This window comes from Bombina bombina, chromosome 6 (genome assembly GCF_027579735.1).
Source record: "Bombina bombina isolate aBomBom1 chromosome 6, aBomBom1.pri, whole genome shotgun sequence".
Lineage (NCBI taxonomy): Eukaryota > Metazoa > Chordata > Amphibia > Anura > Bombinatoridae > Bombina > Bombina bombina.
In genome coordinates, this window is record NC_069504.1 from 566,434,684 (window position 1) to 566,454,329 (window position 19,646).

A 19,646-nucleotide genomic window follows, 5' to 3' on the forward strand; every position below is an offset into this window, starting at 1 on the left:
TTTCATAGCCAGAGGACTGTGAGTCCCTCCTTGATGATTGATGTATGCCACAGTTGTGACATTGTCTGTCTGAAAACAAATGAACGATTCTCTCTTCAGAAGAGGCCAAAACTGAAGAGCTCTGAAAATTGCACGGAGTTCCAAAATATTGATCGGTAATCTCACCTCCTGAGATTCCCAAACTCCTTGTGCCGTCAGAGATCCCCACACCGCTCCCCAACCTGTGAGACTTGCATCTGTTGAAATTACAGTCCAGGTCGGAAGAACAAAAGAAGCCCCCTGAATTAAACGATGGTGATTTGTCCACCACGTTAGAGAGTGTCGAACAATCGGTTTTAAAGATATTAATTGAGATATCTTCGTGTAATCCCTGCACCATTGGTTCAGCATACAGAGCTGAAGAGGTCGCATGTGAAAACGAGCAAAGGGGATCGCGTCCGATGCAGCAGTCATAAGACCTAGAATTTCCATGCATAAGGCTACCAAAGGGAATGATTGTGACTGAAGGTTTCGACAAGCTGTAATCAATTTTAGACGTCTCTTGTCTGTTAAAGACAGAGTCATGGACACTGAATCTATCTGGAAACCCAGAAAGGTTACCCTTGTTTGAGGAATCAAAGAACTTTTTGGTAAATTGATCCTCCAACCATGATCTTGAAGAAACAACACAAGTCGATTCGTATGAGACTCTGCTAAATGTAAAGACGGAGCAAGTACCAAGATATCGTCCAAATAAGGAAATACCACAATACCCTGTTCTCTGATTACAGACAGAAGGGCACCGAGAATCTTTGTGAAAATTCTTGGAGCTGTAGCAAGGCCAAACGGTAGAGCCACAAATTGGTAATGCTTGTCTAGAAAAGAGAATCTCAGGAACTGATAATGATCTGGATGAATCGGAATATGCAGATATGCATCCTGTAAATCTATTGTGGACATATAATTCCCTTGCTAAACAAAAGGCAATATAGTCCTTACAGTTACCATCTTGAACGTTGGTATCCTTACATAACGATTCAATAATTTTAGATCCAGAACTGGTCTGAAGGAATTCTCCTTCTTTGGTACAATGAAGAGATTTGAATAAAACCCCATCCCCTGTTCCGGAACTGGAACTGGCATAATTACTCCAGCCAACTCTAGATCTGAAACACAATTCAGAAATGCTTGAGCTTTCACTGGATTTACTGGGACATGGGAAAGAAAAAATCTCTTTGCAGGAGGTCTCATCTTGAAACCAATTCTGTACCCTTCTGAAACAATGTTCTGAATCCAAAGATTGTGAACAGATTTGATCCAAATTTCTTTGAAAAAACGTAACCTGCCCCCTACCAGCTGAACTGGAATGAGGGCCGTACCTTCATGTGAACTTAGAAGCAGGCTTTGCCTTTCTAGCAGGCTTGGATTTATTCCAGACTGGAGATGGTTTCCAAACTGAAACTGCTCCTGAGGACGAAGGATCAGGCTTTTGCTCTTTGTTGAAACGAAAGGAACGAAAACGATTGTTAGCCCTGTTTTTACCTTTAGATTTTTTATCCTGTGGTAAAAAAGTTCCTTTCCCACCAGTAACAGTTGAAATAATAGAATCCAACTGAGAACCAAATAATTTGTTTCCCTGAAAAGAAATGGAAAGTAGAGTTGATTTAGAAGCCATATCAGCATTCCAAGTCTTAAGCCATAAAGCTCTTCTGGCTAAGATAGCCAGAGACATAAATCTAACATCAACTCTAATAATATCAAAAATGGCATCACAGATGAAATTATTAGCATGCTGGAGAAGAATAATAATATCATGAGAATCACGATTTGTTACTTGTTGCGCTAGAGTTTCCAACCAAAAAGTTGAAGCTGCAGCAACATCAGCCAATGATATAGCAGGTCTAAGAAGATTACCTGAACATAGATAAGCTTTTCTTAGAAAAGATTCAATTTTTCTATCTAAAGGATCCTTAAACGAGGTACCATCTGACGTAGGAATGGTAGTACGTTTAGCAAGGGTAGAAATAGCCCCATCAACTTTAGGGATTTTGTCCCAAAATTCTAACCTGTCAGGCGGAACAGGATATAATTGCTTAAAACGTTTAGAAGGAGTAAATGAATTACCCAATTTATCCCATTCCTTAGCAATTACTGCAGAAATAGCATTAGGAACAGGAAAGACTTCTGGAATAACCGCAGGAGCTTTAAAAACCTTATCCAAACGTATAGAATTAGTATCAAGAGGACTAGAATCCTCTATTTCTAAAGCAATTAGTACTTCTTTAAGTAAAGAGCGAATAAATTCCATCTTAAATAAATATGAAGATTTATCAGCATCAATCTCTGAGACAGAATCCTCTGAACTAGAAGAGTCCAAAGAATCAGAATGATGGTGTTCATTTAAAAATTCATCTGTAGAGAGAGAAGATTTAAAAGACTTTTTACGTTTACTAGAAGGAGAAATAAGACGCCCACATTATTTGGCGCCTAAATGCTTTTGGCGCCAAAAATGACGCCACATCCGGAACGCCGACATTTTTGGCGCAAAATAACGTCAAAAAATGACGCAACTTCCGGCGACACGTATGACGCCGGAAACGGAAATGAATTTTTGCGCCAAAAAAATCCGCGCCAAAAATGACGCAATAAAATGAAGCATTTTCAGCCCCCGCGAGCCTAACAGCCCACAGGGAAAAAAGTCAAATTTTTGAGGTAAGACAAAATATGATAATTTAAAGCATAATCCCAAATATGAAACTGACTGTCTGGAAATAAGGAAAGTTGAACATTCTGAGTCAAGGCAAATAAATGTTTGAATACATATATTTAGAACTTTATAAATAAAGTGCCCAACCATAGCTTAGAGTGTCACAGAAAATAAGACTTACTTACCCCAGGACACTCATCTACATGTTTGTAGAAAGCCAAACCAGTACTGAAACGAGAATCAGTAGAGGAAATGGTAAATATAAGAGTATATCGTCGATCTGAAAAGGGAGGTAAGAGATGAATCTCTACGACCGATAACAGAGAACCTTATGAAATAGACCCCGTAGAAGGAGATCACTGCATTCAATAGGCAATACTCTCCTCACATCCCTCTGACATTCACTGCACGCTGAGAGGAAAACCGGGCTCCAACTTGCTGCGGAGCGCATATCAACGTAGAATCTAGCACAAACTTACTTCACCACCTCCCTTGGAGGCAAAGTTTGTAAAAACTGATTTGTGGGTGGGGTGAGGGGTGTATTTATAGGCATTTTAAGGTTTGGGAAACTTTGCCCCTCCTGGTAGGAATGTATATCCCATACGTCACTAGCTCATGGACTCTTGTTAATTACATGAAAGAAACCAGGTTTAGTACGCAAAACCACCTTATCTGCATGGATCACCAGATAAGGAGGAGAACACTGCAGAGCAGATAACTCTGAAACTCTTCTAGCAGAAGAAATTGCAACCAAAAACAAAACTTTCCAAGATAATAACTTGATATCAACGGAATGTAGGGGTTCAAACGGAACCCCCTGAAGAACTGAAAGAACTAAATTGAGACTCCAAGGAGGAGTCAAAGGTTTGTAAACAGGCTTGATTCTAACCAGAGCCTGAACAAAAGCTTGAACATCTGGCACAGCCGCCAGCTTTTTGTGAAGTAAAACAGATAAAGCAGAAATCTGTCCCTTCAAAGAACTTGCAGATAATCCTTTCTCCAAACCCTCTTGTAGAAAGGATAGAATCTTAGGAATTTTTATCTTGTTCCATGGGAATCCTTTAGATTCACACCAACAGATATATTTTTTCCATATTTTATGGTAGATTTTTCTAGTTACAGGCTTTCTGGCCTGAACAAGAGTATCAATGACAGAATCTGAGAACCCTCGCTTTGATAAAATCAAGCGTTCAATCTCCAAGCAGTCAGTTGGAGTGAGGCCAGATTCGGATGTTCGAACGGACCTTGAACAAGAAGGTCCTGTCTCAAAGGTAGCTTCCATGGTGGAGCCGATGACATATTCACCAGATCTGCATACCAAGTCCTGCGTGGCCACGCAGGAGCTATCAAGATCACCGATACCCTCTCCTGTTTGATCCTGGCTACCAGCCTGGGAATGAGAGGAAACGGTGGGAACACATAAGCTAGGTTGAAGCTCCAAGGTGCTACTAGTGCATCCACTAGAGTCGCCTTGGGATCCCTGGATCTGGACCCGTAGCAAGGAACCTTGAAGTTCTGACGAGACGCCATCAGATCCATGTCTGGAATGCCCCACAATTGAATTATTTGGGCAAAGATTTCCGGATGGAGTTCCCACTCCCCCGGATGAAATTGGCAGGAGTGAGTCTCCGCCCATTGAATTATTTTGGTCACTTCTTCCATCGCCAGGGAACTCCTTGTTCCCCCCTGATGGTTGATATACGCAACAGTCGTCATGTTGTCTGATTGAAACCGTATGAATTTGGCCTTTGCTAGCTGAGGCCAAGCCTTGAGAGCATTGAATATCGCTCTCAGTTCCAGAATATTTATCGGGAGAAGAGATTCTTCCCGAGACCAAAGACCCTGAGCTTTCAGGGGTTCCCAGACCGCGCCCCAGCCCACCAGACTGGCGTCGGTCGTGACAATGACCCACTCTGGTCTGCGGAAGCTCATCCCTTGTGACAGGTTGTCCAGGGTCAGCCACCAACGGAGTGAATCTCTGGTCCTCTGATCTACTTGTATCGTCGGAGACAAGTCTGTATAATCCCCATTCCACTGACTGAGCATGCACAGTTGTAATGGTCTTAGATGAATTCGCGCAAAAGGAACTATGTCCATTGCCGCGACCATCAAACCTATTACTTCCATGCACTGCGCTATGGAAGGAAGAAGAACAGAATGAAGTACTTGACAAGAGCTTAGAAGTTTTGATTTTCTGGCCTCTGTCAGAAAAATCCTCATTTCTAAGGAGTCTATTATTGTTCCCAAGAAGGGAACTCTTGTTGACGGAGATAGAGAACTTTTTTCTACGTTCACTTTCCACCCGTGAGATCTGAGAAAGGCCAGGACAATGTCCGTATGAGCCTTTGCTTGTGGTAGAGACGACGCTTGAATCAGTATGTCGTCCAAGTAAGGTACTACTGCAATGCCCCTTGGTCTTAGCACCGCTAGAAGGGACCCTAGTACCTTTGTGAAAATTCTTGGAGCAGTGGCTAATCCGAATGGAAGTGCCACAAACTGGTAATGCTTGTCCAGAAAGGCGAACCTTAGGAACCGATGATGTTCCTTGTGGATAGGAATATGTAGATACGCATCCTTTAAATCCACCGTGGTCATGAATTGACCTTCCTGGATGGTAGGAAGAATTGTCCGAATGGTTTCCATTTTGAACGATGGAACCTTGAGAAATTTGTTTAGGATCTTGAGATCTAAGATTGGTCTGAATGTTCCCTCTTTTTTGGGAACTATGAACAGATTGGAGTAGAATCCCATCCCTTGTTCTCCTAATGGAACAGGATGAATCACTCCCATTTTTAACAGGTCTTCTACACAATGTAAGAATGCCTGTCTTTTTATGTGGTCTGAAGACAATTGAGACCTGTGGAACCTCCCCCTTGGGGGTAGCTCCTTGAATTCCAGAAGATAACCTTGGGAGACTATTTCTAGCGCCCAAGGATCCAGAATATCTCTTGCCCAAGCCTGAGCGAAGAGAGAAAGTCTGCCCCCCACCAGATCCGGTCCCGGATCGGGGGCCAACATCTCATGCTGTCTTGGTAGCAGTGGCAGGTTTCTTGGCCTGCTTACCTTTGTTCCAGCCTTGCATTGGCCTCCAGGCTGGCTTGGTTTGAGAAGTATTACCCTCTTGCTTAGAGGATGTAGAACTTGAGGCTGGTCCGTTTCTGCGAAAGGGACGAAAATTTGGTTTATTTTTAGCCTTAAAAGACCTGTCCTGAGGAAGGGCGTGGCCCTTACCCCCAGTGATATCTGAAATAATCTCTTTCAAGTCAGGGCCAAACAGCGTTTTCCCCTTGAAAGGTATGTTAAGCAATTTGTTCTTGGAAGACGCATCCGCTGACCAAGATTTTAGCCAAAGCGCTCTGCGCGCCACAATAGCAAACCCTGAATTTTTCGCCGCTAATCTAACTAATTGCAAAGTGGCGTCTAAAGTAAAAGAGTTAGCCAATTTAAGAGCGTGAACTCTGTCCATAATCTCCTCATAAGAAGAATCTTTATCGAGCGACTTTTCTAGTTCATCGAACCAGAAACACGCTGCTGTAGTGACAGGAACAATGCATGAAATTGGTTGTAGAAGGTAACCTTGCTGAACAAACACCTTTTTAAGCAAACCCTCTAATTTTTTATCCATAGGATCTTTGAAAGCACAACTATCTTCTATAGGGATAGTAGTGCGTTTGTTTAGAGTAGAAACCGCCCCCTCGACCTTGGGGACTGTCTGCCATAAGTCCTTTCTGGGGTCGACCATAGGAAACAATTTCTTAAATATAGGGGGAGGGACAAAAGGTATGCCGGGCCTTTCCCATTCTTTGTTTACAATGTCCGCCACCCGCTTGGGTATAGGAAAAGCTTCGGGGGGCCCCGGGACCTCTAGGAACTTGTCCATCTTACATAATTTCTCTGGAATGACCAAATTGTCACAATCATCCAGAGTAGACAACACCTCCTTAAGCAGAGCGCGGAGATGTTCCAATTTAAATTTGAATGTAATCACATCAGGTTCAGCTTGTTGAGAAATTTTCCCTGAATCTGAAATTTCTCCCTCAGACAAAACCTCCCTGGCCCCCTCAGACTGGTGTAGGGGCATGTCAGAACCATTATCATCAGCGTCCTCATGCTCTTCATTTTTTTCTAAAACAGAGCAGTCGCGCTTTCGCTGATAAGTGGGCATTTTGGCTAAAATGTTTTTGATAGAATTATCCATTACAGCCGTTAATTGTTGCATAGTAAGGAGTATTGGCGCACTAGATGTACTAGGGGCCTCCTGTGTGGGCAAGACTGGCGTAGACGAAGGAGGGGATGATGCAGTACCATGCTTACTCCCCTCACTTGAGGAATCATCTTGGGCATCATTTTCTCTAAATTGTTTGTCACATACATCACATCTATTTAAATGAGAAGGAACCTTGGCTTCCTCACATACAGAACATAGTCTATCTGATAGTTCAGACATGTTAACAAAGTACAAAAAACGTTTTAAAATAAAACCGTTACTGTCACTTTAAATTTTAAACAGAACACACTTTATTACTGAATATGTGAAAAAGTATGAAGGAATTGTTCAAAATTCACCAAAATTTCACCACAGTGTCTTAAAGCCTTAAAAGTATTGCACACCAAATTTGAAAGCTTTAACTCTTAAAATAACGGAACCGGAGCCGTTTTTATATTTAACCCCTATACAGTCCCTGGTATCTGCTTTGCTGAGACCCAACCAAGCCCAGAGGGGAATACGATACCAAATGACGCCTTCAGTAAGCTTTTTCTATGTATCTGAGCTCCTCACACATGCATCTGCATGCCTTGCTTCCCAAAAACAACTGCGCATTAGTGGCACGAAAATGAGGCTCTGCTATGATTAGAGAAGGCCCCCAGTGAAAAAGGTGTCCAATACAGTGCCTGCCGTTTCTTTAACATAATTCCCAAGAATAAAATAACTCCTCAAAGCTATAAACTATTAAAAATGCTTATAAATCAATCGTTTTAGCCCAGAAAAATGTCTACCAGTCTTTAAAGCCCTTGTGAAGCCCTTTATTCTTATTTAATAAAAATGGCTTACCGGATCCCATAGGGAAAATGACAGCTTCCAGCATTACCAAGTCTTGTTAGAAATGTGTCATACCTCAAGCAGCAAAAGTCTGCTCACTGTTTCCCCCAACTGAAGTTAATTCCTCTCAACAGTCCTGTGTGGAAACAGCCATCGATTTTAGTAACGGTTGCTAAAATCATTTTCCTCTTACAAACAGAAATCTTCATCTCTTTTCTGTTTCAGAGTAAATAGAACATACCAGCACTATTTTAAAATAAACTCTTGATTGAAGAATAAAAACTACATTTAAACACCAAAAAACTCTAAGCCATCTCCGTGGAGATGTTGCCTGTGCAACGGCAAAGAGAATGACTGGGGAAGGCGGAGCCTAGGAGGGATCATGTGACCAGCTTTGCTGGGCTCTTTGCCATTTCCTGTTGGGGAAGAGAATATCCCACAAGTAAGGATGACGCCGTGGACCGGACACACCTATGTTGGAGAAATATAATCTGTCTTAAAAAATGACAGGGAGGGCTGTGGACTCGTATCGTAGAAGAAATCAATTTATCAGGTAAGCATAAATTTCCTTTTCTTCTACAAGATACGAGTCCACGGATTTCATCCTTACTTGTGGGATACAATACCAAAGCTACAGGACACGGATGAAAGGGAGGGACAAGACAGAGAGCTAAACGGAAGGCACCACTGCTTGAAGAACTTTTCTCCCAAAAACAGCCTCAGAAGAAGCAAAAGTATAAAATTTGGAAAATTTGGAAAAAGTATGAAGGGACGACCAAGTCGCAGCCTTACAAATATGTTCAACAGATGCATCATTTTTAAATGCCCATGTGGAAGCTACTACAGCCCTAGTAGAATGAGCCGTAATTCTTTCAGGAGGCTGCTGTCCAGCAGTCTCATATGCCACGCGAATGATACCTCTCAATCAAAAAGAAAGGGAGGTAGCCGTAGCTTTCTGACCCCTACGCTTTCCAGAATAAACAATGAATAATGAAGATGATTGCCTGTAAGTAAAACTTTAAGGCACGGACCACGTCCAGGTTATGTAACAGACGCTCCTTCTTAGAAGAAGGATTAGGACACAAAGAAGGAACAACAATTTCCTGATTAATATTCTTATTAGAAACAACCTTAGGAAGAAATCCACGTTTGGTACGTAAAACCACCTTATCAGAACGGAAGATAAGATAAGGCGAATCACACTAACGCTGAAAGCTCAGAAACTCTTCGAGCAGAAGAAATAGAACTTTCCAAGATAACAATTTAATATCTATGGAATGCATGGGTTCAAACGGAACCCCTTGAAGAACTCGAAGAACTAAATTCAAGGGAGGAGTAATTGGTCTAAATACAGGCTTAAATCTAGTTAGAGCCTGACAAAAAGACTGAACATCTGGCACATCTGCCAAACGTTTGTGAAGCAAAATTGACAAAGCAGAAATTTGTCCCTTTAAGGAACTTGCTGATAACCCTTTCTCCAATCCTTCTTGGAGAAAAGACAGAATCCTGCGAATCCTAATTTTACTCCATGAGTAACCCTTGGATTCACACCAATAAAGATATTTATGCCATATCTTATGATTTCGAGTGACAGGCTTCCGAGCCTGTATCAAAGTATCGAACGAATCAGAGAAACCTTGCTTATAGAATCAAGCGTTCAATCTCCAAGCAGTCAGCTGCAGAGAAATTAGATTTGGATGTTGGAAAGGACCTTGAATGAGAAGGTCCTGTCTCAAAGAAAGTTTCCACGGTGGCAGAGAGGACATGTCCACTAGATCTGCATACCAAGTCCTGCGTGGCAACACAGGCGCCATCAAGATTACGGAAACTCTCTCCTGTTTGATTCTAGCAATCACGTGTGGAAGGAGAGTAAATAGTGGAAACACATAAGCTAGGCTGAACAACCAAGGCACTGCCAGGGCATCTATCCGTTCGGCCTGGGTATCCCTTGACTTGGATCCGTAACATGGAAGTTTGGCATTCTGACGAGATGCCACCAGATCCAGTTCCAGTCTGCCCCCCATTGGCGAATCAATGAGGCAAACACCTCCGGATGGAGTTCCCACTTCCCCGGATGAAAAGTCTGACTTAGAAAATCCGCTTTCCAGTTTTCTACTCCTGAGACGTAAATTGCCGACAGATAACAAGAGTGAGCCTCTGCCCATCGGATTATCTTGGATACTTCTATCATCGCTAAGGAACTCCTTGTTCCCCCTCGTGATGTTGTCCAACTGGAATCTGATGAATTTGTCCGAAGCCAACGGAGGCCATGCCTGAAGCGCATTGAATATTGCTCTCAGTTCCAGAATATTGATTGGAAGTAGAGACTCCACTTGAGTCCAAACACCCTGAGCCTTCAGGGAATTCCAGACTGCACCCCAGCCCAGTAGGCTGGCGTCCGTTGTCACTATCACCCATGAGGGTGTGCGGAAACAAGTCCCCTGGGACAGATGATCCGGCGACAACCACCAAAGAAGAGAGTCTCTTGATCCAGATTTATCTGAGGAGATAAATTCGCATAGTCCCCATTCCACTGTCCGAGCATGCACAGCTGCAGTGGTCTGATATGAAAGCGGGAAAACGGAACGATGTCCATTGCCGCTACCATTAATCTAATGATCTCCATATACTGAGCCACTGAATGGCCGAGGAATGGACCGAAGTGCAAGGCAAGTATTTAGAATCTTTATCTTTCTGACCTCCGTCAGAAATATTTTCATTTCTACCGAGTCTATCAGAGTCCCCAAGAAGGGACCCTTGTCAGTGGAACTAGTGAACTCTTTTCTATGTTCACTTTCCAACCGTGAGTTCTCAGGAAAGACAATACTATGTCCGTGTGAGACTTTGTCGCCTGAATCAGAATATCGTCCAGATAAGGCATCACTGCTATGTCCCGCGGTCTGAGAACCGCTAGAAGAGACCCTAGAACCTTTGTGAAGATTCTGGGTGCTGTGGCCAACCCGAAGGGAAGAGCCAAGAACTGATAATGTTTGTCCAGGAAAGCAAACCTTAGGAACTGATGATGATCCTTGTGAATAGGGATATGAAGGTATGCATCCTTCAAGTCCACGGTAGTCATAAATTGACCCTCCTGGATCATTGGTAAGATTGTCCGTATAGTCTCCATCTTGAATGATGGGACTCTGAGAAATTTGTTTACACACTTGAGATCTAAAATGGGTCTGAAAGTTCCCTCTTTTTTGGGAACCACAAAAAGATTTGAGTAAAACACCTGCCCCTGTTCCAGTTTTGGAACGGGACAAATTACTCCCATGGTAGAGAGGTCTTTTACACAGCGTAAGAACGCCTCTCTTTTTATCTGATCTACAGATAATCGTGAAAGATGAAATCTCCCTCTTGGGAGAAAATCCTTGAATTCCAGTTGATACCCGTGGGTCACGATTTCCAGTGCCCAAAGGTCCTGAACGTCTCTTGCCCAAGCCTGAGCAAAAAAACAAAGTCTGCCCCCTACTAGATCCGGTCCCGGATTGGGGGACGTCCCTTCATGCTGTCTTTGTAGCAGCAGCGGGCTTCTTGGATTGTTTAGCTTTATTCCAAGCCTGGTTGGGTCTCCAGACTGACTTGGATTGAGCAAAATTCCCTTCCTGCTTTGTGGAGGAAGAGGAAACAGAGGGTCCTCCTTTAAAGTTTCGAAAGGAAAATTATTTTGTTTACCCCTCATCTTAGCAGACTTATCCTGAGGTAGGGCACATAAGCAGACCAAGATTTGAGCCATAGTGCTCTACGTGCTAGAATGGCAAATCCTGCATTTTTCGCCGCTAGTTTAGCAATTTGTAAAGCGGCATCAGTAATAAAAGAATTAGCTAGCTTGAGAGCCTTAATTCTGTCTAGGAAGTCATCTAAGGGAGTCTCAACCTTCAGAGACTCTTCTAGGGCCTCAAACCAAAAGGCTGCTGCGGTAGTTACTGGAACAATGCAAGCCGTAGGTTGTAAAAGGAAACCCTGATGAACAAATAATTTCTTAAGAAGACCCTCTAACTTTTTATCCATAGGGTCTTTGAAAGCACAACTGTCCTCAATAGGAATAGTTGTACGCTTAGCCAGGGTAGAAATAGCTCCCTCCACCTTAGGGACCGTCTGCCAAGAGTCCCGAATGGCGTCTGAAATAGGAAACATTTTTTTTAAATTAGGAGGGGGAGAGAACGGTATACCTGGTCTATCCCATTCCTTTTTAACAATTTCCGAAATTCTCTTAGGAACTGGAAAAACATCAGTGTAAGTAGGCACCTCTAGATATTTGTCCATCTTACACAATTTCTCTGGTGGTATCAATCATCCAGAGTCGCTAAAACCTCTCGAAGTAACAGGCGGAGGTGTTCAAGCTTAAATTTAAAGGACATTACGTCCGAATCTGTCTGAGATAACACATTTCCTGAATCTGAAATTTCTCCCTCAGACAGCAATTCCCTGACCCCCAACTCGGAACACTGTGAGGGTACATCGGAAATAACCAATAAAGCATCAGAGGATACCCTGTAACACTGGTAATTTAGATAATACCTCAGTAAGGGTAGTTGACATAACTGCAGCCAGCTTCTGCAGAGTAAAGGAATTAGATGCACTAGAAGTGCTTGGCGTTGCTTGTGTGGGCGTTAAAGGTTGTGACACTTGGTGAGAATTGGATGGCATATCCTGATTCTCAAAACAACAAAAAGTAATGGTGCACATCCAACCACTTAAGTACACTCTTTCATGGCATATTTGTATATGCTTCTGTCTGCCAAATATACTTACATAGCTTCTAATAAGATTGGGGTAACATCTCACAATAATATTGACTTATATTTATGCTGCAAAAAAATGTTTTTCCATTTAATTTAAAGGCATTTTTTACAGCAAAATAAAAAAAATTTGCAGCATAAATATAAGTCAATATTATTGCGAGATGTTAATCCCAATTTTATTTTAACTATGTAAGTATATTTAGCAGATAGAAGTATATTTGTTTTTGCAGCGCAAATATAAGCCAATATTATTGCGAGATGTTTATCCCAATCTTATTAGAAGCTATGTAAGTATATTTGGCAGATAGAAGCATATACAAATATGCCATTAAAGAGTGGACTTAAGTGGTTGGATGTGTACCATTACTTTTTGTGGTTTTGTAATCGTTTTGGTCACTTTGGTAGCACTCCCTCAATATGTGTGTTAAGATTAAACAGTCCTTTTGTGGTGTGCTTAACCAAAAAACCCCTTTGTTATACCCTGATTCTCTTCAGACTGAGAATCATCCTTAGACATACTATCTTAATTTAGAATATGCTCTTTACAATGTAAGGCCCTTTCAGTACAAGAGGAACACAATGTAAGAGGGGGTTCCGTGTACTGTGTCTTTAAAAAATAAAAAGCGAACTATTTTTTCAAAAGTGTTGTGAACCGTTAATTTACTTCCAAAATTAACCCAATCCTAAATAAAGTTTCCAAAAATTATTGCACCCCAAGTATTAAGGGGACGATTAACTTCTAAAATGTATTTAGAGCCACATTTATAATAAAGTCAGCAAAAAATACCCTCTGCACCTCGCCACAGCTTTGCTGTGGCGCCTACCTGCCCCCAGGGTACTTCGAGAAGACTCGACAACAATCCGGAGAGGAAAAAACTCTGTTTAAGCTCCACCGGAGCTAATGCCTGCTGCTTCCTAGCCAGAATACAGAGCGCGTCTGAGAGCACAAAAAGAAGCCCCGCCCATCAGGACCGATGACCGAGTAGGCCCAAACAACTGCATGGAGGAGCGGTTACGATACAAGCCATGTGGAAATGTTTACCCCTAATATACACTACTGTCAGAATGTATAACAACCAACTGCAAAACATTTCTCCCAGTGTTTTTTATAATGAGTATTTCAGCCTCTGTCATAAACTCCTTGCCCAAAAATGTCAACTGAATAAAATAAAATAATGAATAGGTTTCAGTAACACCCCCCTTGATGACAGGTCTACTGCTTACTCCTTCCCTAACAGGGAATACATTTTCATCCATTATCTGATATACCAAGTCTCCTCAGAATAAAGGGCTGCACATACCTCAATGCTGCTTGTAGCATGAACCGGTCTCCACATTGAAGATGTCTCCTGTATTACCTTCAGATCTGTGGTAACCAACATGGATCTTAGTTACAGCTGCTAAGATCATAAACCTCAGGGCAGAAATCATCTTCCATATCCCCCTGAGGGAAACAGTACTCACGGGTACCATTTAAAATAAAAAACTTCTTGATTGAAGAAACTAGCACTAACACCTCACTTTACCTCTTCCTAGTACAAACACTGGCAAAGAGAATGACTGGGGGTGGAGGGAAGGGAGGAGCTATATATAGAGCTCTGCTGTGGTGCTCTTTGCCACTTCCTGTTAGGAGGATAATATCCCACAAGGATGAAATCCGTGGACTCGTATCTTGTAGAAGGAAAAAAAAAAAAACGGTGTACAAGAAAGGCAGTATACACATTGATATTATAAAAAAATTATTGGTACTTACGAATATCTTCCTCATGATAGATGACTGAGTGATATGGAACAGATCTGTCTTTGAAATATCGCTCTGAAGGTTCTACATAAAAAGTTCCTTGGGGTGTCTGTATGAACCCTTCAAATCTACCATTAACTACAGATCCATGGCTCATGGTCCCCTGTTCACCTATTAAAAAAAAACATAAAAAATCATGTTCTTGTTAATTAGTTAATTGGAGAAATAGATGAACAAGTAATGGATAATTAATTTGGTCAACTAAACAAAAAAAAATTAAAAACTTTACTGAATAATGCAAACCAATAATGAAATTATAAAAAAAATTTAAAAAAAAAAAAAAATTTAAAAAAAAAAAACAGATTTCTCCATAAAGCACTACATTTAGCAACCATTTGTCAGTGATGTATACAAGTCTCAAGTCAAGTTTCAAATCTCTACCTTCAAGTCGAGTCTCAATTCCTTGCAAGATACATTCAAGTTGAGTCTCAAGTCTGGGAGCCAACTTTAACAGAAAAAAACTAAATTTATGCATACCTGAAAAATTTGTTTCTTTCTTGACACGGTGAGTCCACGGATCATCATCAATTACTGTCGGGAATATCACTCCTGACCAGCAGGAGGCGGCAAAGAGCACCACAGCAAAGCAGTTTATCACTTCCCTTCCCACAACCCCCAGTGATCAACCGAAGGAAATGGAGTGAAATAACACAAGGTGGAGGTGCCTGAAGTTTATACAAAATAACTGTCTGAAAACAGAGAGGGTGTGGACTCGCCGTGTCAAGAAAGAAACAAATTTATCAGATAAGCATACATTTTGTTTTCTTTCTTAAGACACGACAAGTTCACGGATCATCATCAATTACTGTTAGAAATCAATACCCAAGCTAGAGAACACAGATGATTAGGGAGGGTAAGACAGGTAACCCAAACCGAAGGCAACACAGCTTGCAGAACTTTTCTCCCAGAGGAATTCTCAGCCCAGGCAAAATAATCAATTTAGAAAATTTAGAAAGAGAGTGCAAAGAAGACAAAGACGCATCCTTACAAATCTGTCCCACAGAGGCCTTATTCTTGAAGGCCCCAGAAGAAGACACCACCCAAGTGGAGAGAGCTGTAATTCTCTCAGGAGGCTGCTGACCAGCAGTCTCATAAGCCATACGAATAACTCTTCTCAACCAGAAAGAAGGAGAAGTAGCAGAAGCTTTCTGGCATTTGTGTTCTTATAGAAAAACAGAAAAACAATGCAGAAGACTAACGAAAGTCCTTCATAGCCTGCAGATACAATTTAAAAGCCTGTACAACATCTAAGTTGTGCATCAAACGTTCTTTATGAAAAACATAATTTATGTAAGAACTTACCTGATAAATTCATTTCTTTCATATTAGCAAGAGTCCATGAGCTAGTGACGTATGGGATATACATTCCTACCAGGAGGGGCAAAGTTTCCCAAACCTCAAAATGCCCATAAATACACCCCTCACCACACCCACAATTCAGTTTAACGAATAGCCAAGAAGTGGGGTGATAAGAAAGGAGCGAAAGCATCAAAAATAAGGAATTGGAATAATTGTGCTTTATACAAAAATCAAAACCACCACAAAAAGGGTGGGCCTCATGGACTCTTGCCAATATGAAAGAAATTAATTTATCAGGTAAGTTCTTACATAAATTATGTTTTCTTTCATGTAATTAGCAAGAGTCCATGAGCTAGTGACGTATGGGATAGCAGATACCCAAGATGTGGAACTTCCACGCTAGAGTCACTAGAGAGGGAGGGATAAAATAAAGACAGCCAATTCCGCTGAAAGAATAATCCACAACCCAAATCAAAAAAATGAAATAAGCAGCAGAATCAAACTGAAACAGCTGTCTGAAGTACTTTTCTACCAAAAACTGCTTCTGAAGAAGAGAAAACATAAAAATGGTAGAATTTAGTAAAAGTATGCAAAGACGACCAAGTTGCTGCTTTGCAAATTTGATCAACAGAAGCTTCATTCCTAAAAGCCCAGGAAGTAGAAACTGACCTAGTAGAATGAGCTGTAACCCTTTGAGGTGGGGACTTACCCGACTCTACATAAGCATGATAAATCAAAGACTTTAACCAAGATGCCAAAGAAATGGCAGAAGCCTTCTGACCTTTCCTGGAACCAGAAAAGATAACAAGTAGACTAGAAGTCTTTCTAAAACCTTTAGTAGCTTCAACATAATATTTCAAAGCTCTTACTACATCCAAAGAATGTAAAGATCTCTCCAGAGAATTCTTAGGATTAGGACACAATGAATGGACAACAATTTCTCTACTAATGTTGTTAGAATTCAAAACCTTAGGTAAAAATTTAAATGAAGTCCACAACACCGCCTTATCCTGATGAAAAATAAGAAAAGGAGATTCACAAGAAAGAGCAGATAAATCAGAAACTCTTCTAGCAGAAGAGATGGCCAAAAGAAACAACACTTTCCAAGAAAGTAATTTAATATCCAGAGAATGCATAGGTTCAAACGGAGGAGCCTGTAAAGCCCTCAGAACAAAAATAAGACTCCAAGGAGGAGAGATTGACTTAATGACAGGCTTGATATGAACCAAAGCCTGTACAAAACAATGAATATCAGGATGATTAGCAATCTTTCTGTGAAAAAGAACAGAAAGAGCAGAGATTTGACCTTTCAAAGAGCTTGCAGACAAACCCTTATCCAAACCATCCTGAAGAAACTGTAAAATTCTAGGAATTCTAAAAGAATGCCAAGAGAATTTATGAGAAGAACACTAAGAAATGTAAGTCTTCCAGACTCGGTAATAAATCTTTCTAGACACAGATTTATGAGCCTGTAACATAGTATTAATCACTGAGTCAGAGAAACCCTTATGACTAAGAATCAAGCGTTCAATCTCCATACCTTCAAATTTAATGATTTGAGATCCTGATGAAAAAATGGGCCTTGGGATAGGTCTGGCCTTAACGAAAGTGTCCAAGGTTGGCAACTTGCCATCCGAACGAGATCCGCATACCAAAACCTGTGAGGCCATGCTGGAGCCACCAGCAATACAAACGAACGTTCCATTAGAATTTTGGAAATCACTTTTGGAAGAAGAACTAGAGGCGGAAAGATATAAGCAGGTTGATAATTCCAAGGAAGCGACAATGCGTCCACTGCTTCTGGAAGTCCCCAGATTTGAACAATCTGAAGAAAAACCTCTGGGTGAAGAGACCATTCGCCCGGATGTAACGTCTGGCGACTGAGATAATCCGCTTCCCAATTATCTACACCTGGGATGTGAACCGCAGAAATTAGACAGGAGCTGGATTCCGCCCATACAAGTATCCGAGATACTTCTCTCATAGCCTGAGGACTGTGAGTCCCACCTTGATGATTGACATACGCCACGGTTGTGACATTGTCTGTCTGAAAACAAACGATTCTTCTCTTCAGAAGAGGCCAGAACTGAAGAGCTCTGAAAATCGCACAGAGTTCCAAAATGTTGATTGGTAATTTCGCCTCCTGAAATTCCCAAACTCCCTGCGCTGTCAGAGATCCCCATACAGCTCCCCAAATTGAAAGACTCGCATCTGTTGAGATCACAGTCCAGGTTGGACAAACAAAAGAGGCCCCTTGAATTAGACGATGGTGATTCAACCACCAAGTCAGAGAAGAACGAACATTGGGATTTAAGGATATTAATTGTGATATCTTTGTATAATCCCTGCACCACTGGTTCAGCATACAAAGCTGGCAAGGTCTCATGTGAAAACGAGCAAGAGGGATCGCGTCCGATGCAGCAGTCATGAGACCTAGAATTTCCATGCACAAAGCTACCGAAGGGAACGATTGAGACTGAAGGTTTCGACAAGCTGAAACCAACTTCAGACGTCTCTTTTCTGTTAGAGACAAAGTCATGGACACAATCTATTTGAAAACCCAAAAAGGTTACCTTTGTCTGAGGAATCAAGGAACTCTTTGGTAAATTAATCCTCCAACCATGTCTTTGAAGAAACAACACAAGTTGATTCGTATGAGATTCTGCAGAATATAAAGACTGAGCAAGTACCAAGATATCGTCCAAATAAGGAAATACCGCAATACCCTGTTCTCTGATTACAGAGAGAAGGGTACCGAGAACCTTTGAAAAGATCCTTGGAGCTGTTGCTAGGCCAAAGGGAAGAGCAACAAACTGGTAATGCTTGTCTAGAAAAGAGAATCTCAGGAACTGATAGTGATCTGGATGAATTGGAATATGAAGATATGCATCCTGTAAGTCTATTGTAGACATATAATGCCCTTGCTGAACAAAAGGCAGAATAGTCCTTATCGTCACCATTTTGAATGTTGGTATCCTTACATAACGATTCAATATTTTTAGATCCAGAACTGGTCTGAAGGAATTCTCCTTCTTTGGCACAATGAATAGATTTGAGTAAAACCCCAGACCCTGTTCCAGAACTGGAACTGGCACAATTACCCCAGCCAACTCAAGGTCTGAAACACATTTCAGAAACGCCTGAGCCTTCACTGAGTTTACTGGAATGCGTGAGAGAAAAAATCTTCTCAGGCGGTCTTACCTTGAAACCTATTCGGTACCCTTGTGAAACAATGTTTTGAATCCAAAGACTGTGAATCGAATTGATGCAAATATCTTTGAAAAATCATAACCTGCCCCCTACCAGCTGTGCTGGAATGAGGGCCACACCTTCATGCGGATTTGGGAGCCGATTTTGACTTTCTAAAAGGCTTGGATTTATTCCAGACTGGAGAAGGTTTCCAAACGGAAACCATTCCTTTAGGGGAAGGGTCAGGCTTCTGTTCCTTATTCTGACGAAAAGAACGAATAGATTAGCAGCCCTATATTTACCTTTAGATTTTTTGTCCTGAGGCAAAAAGGTTCCTTTCCCCCCAGTAGCAGTTGAAATTATAGAATCCAACTGTGAACCAAATAATTTATTACCTTGGAAAGAAAGAGAAAGCAATGTTGACTTAGAAGTCATATCTGCATTCCAAGATTTAAGCCATAAGCTCTTCTAGCTAAAATAGCTAAAGACATATACCTGACATCAATTCTAATGATATCAAAAATGGCATCACAAATAAAGTTATTAGCATGTTGAAGGAGTTTAACAATGCTATAAGCATTATGGTCTGACACTTGTTGCGCTAAAGCCTCCAACCAGAAAGTGGAAGCTGCAGCAACATCAGCCAAAGAAATAGCAGGTCTAAGAAGATTACCTTAACATAAATAAGCTCTCCTTAGAAAGGATTCAAGCTTTCTATCTAAAGGATCCTTAAAGGAAGCACTATCCGCCGTAGGAATAGTAGTACGTTTAGCAAGAGTAGAGATAGCCCCATCAACTTTAGGGATTTTGTCCCAAAACTCTAATCTGTCAGATGGCACAGGGTACAATTTCTTAAACCTTGGAGAAGGAGTAAATGAAGTACCC

General features: G+C 41.4%; 1 protein-coding gene across 2 annotated transcripts in view; it reads right to left on the reverse strand.

Moving 5' to 3' along the window:
- ADAM10 (ADAM metallopeptidase domain 10) overlaps positions 1 to 19,646 on the reverse strand; it is an 853,517-nt gene that overhangs the window by 464,964 nt on the left and 368,907 nt on the right. For both annotated transcript variants that reach the window (XM_053717527.1, XM_053717526.1), the window contains exon 4: positions 14,226 to 14,384. In XM_053717527.1, the coding sequence (XP_053573502.1) occupies positions 14,226 to 14,384 (159 nt within the window). The remainder of the gene's footprint in view (positions 1 to 14,225; positions 14,385 to 19,646) is intronic.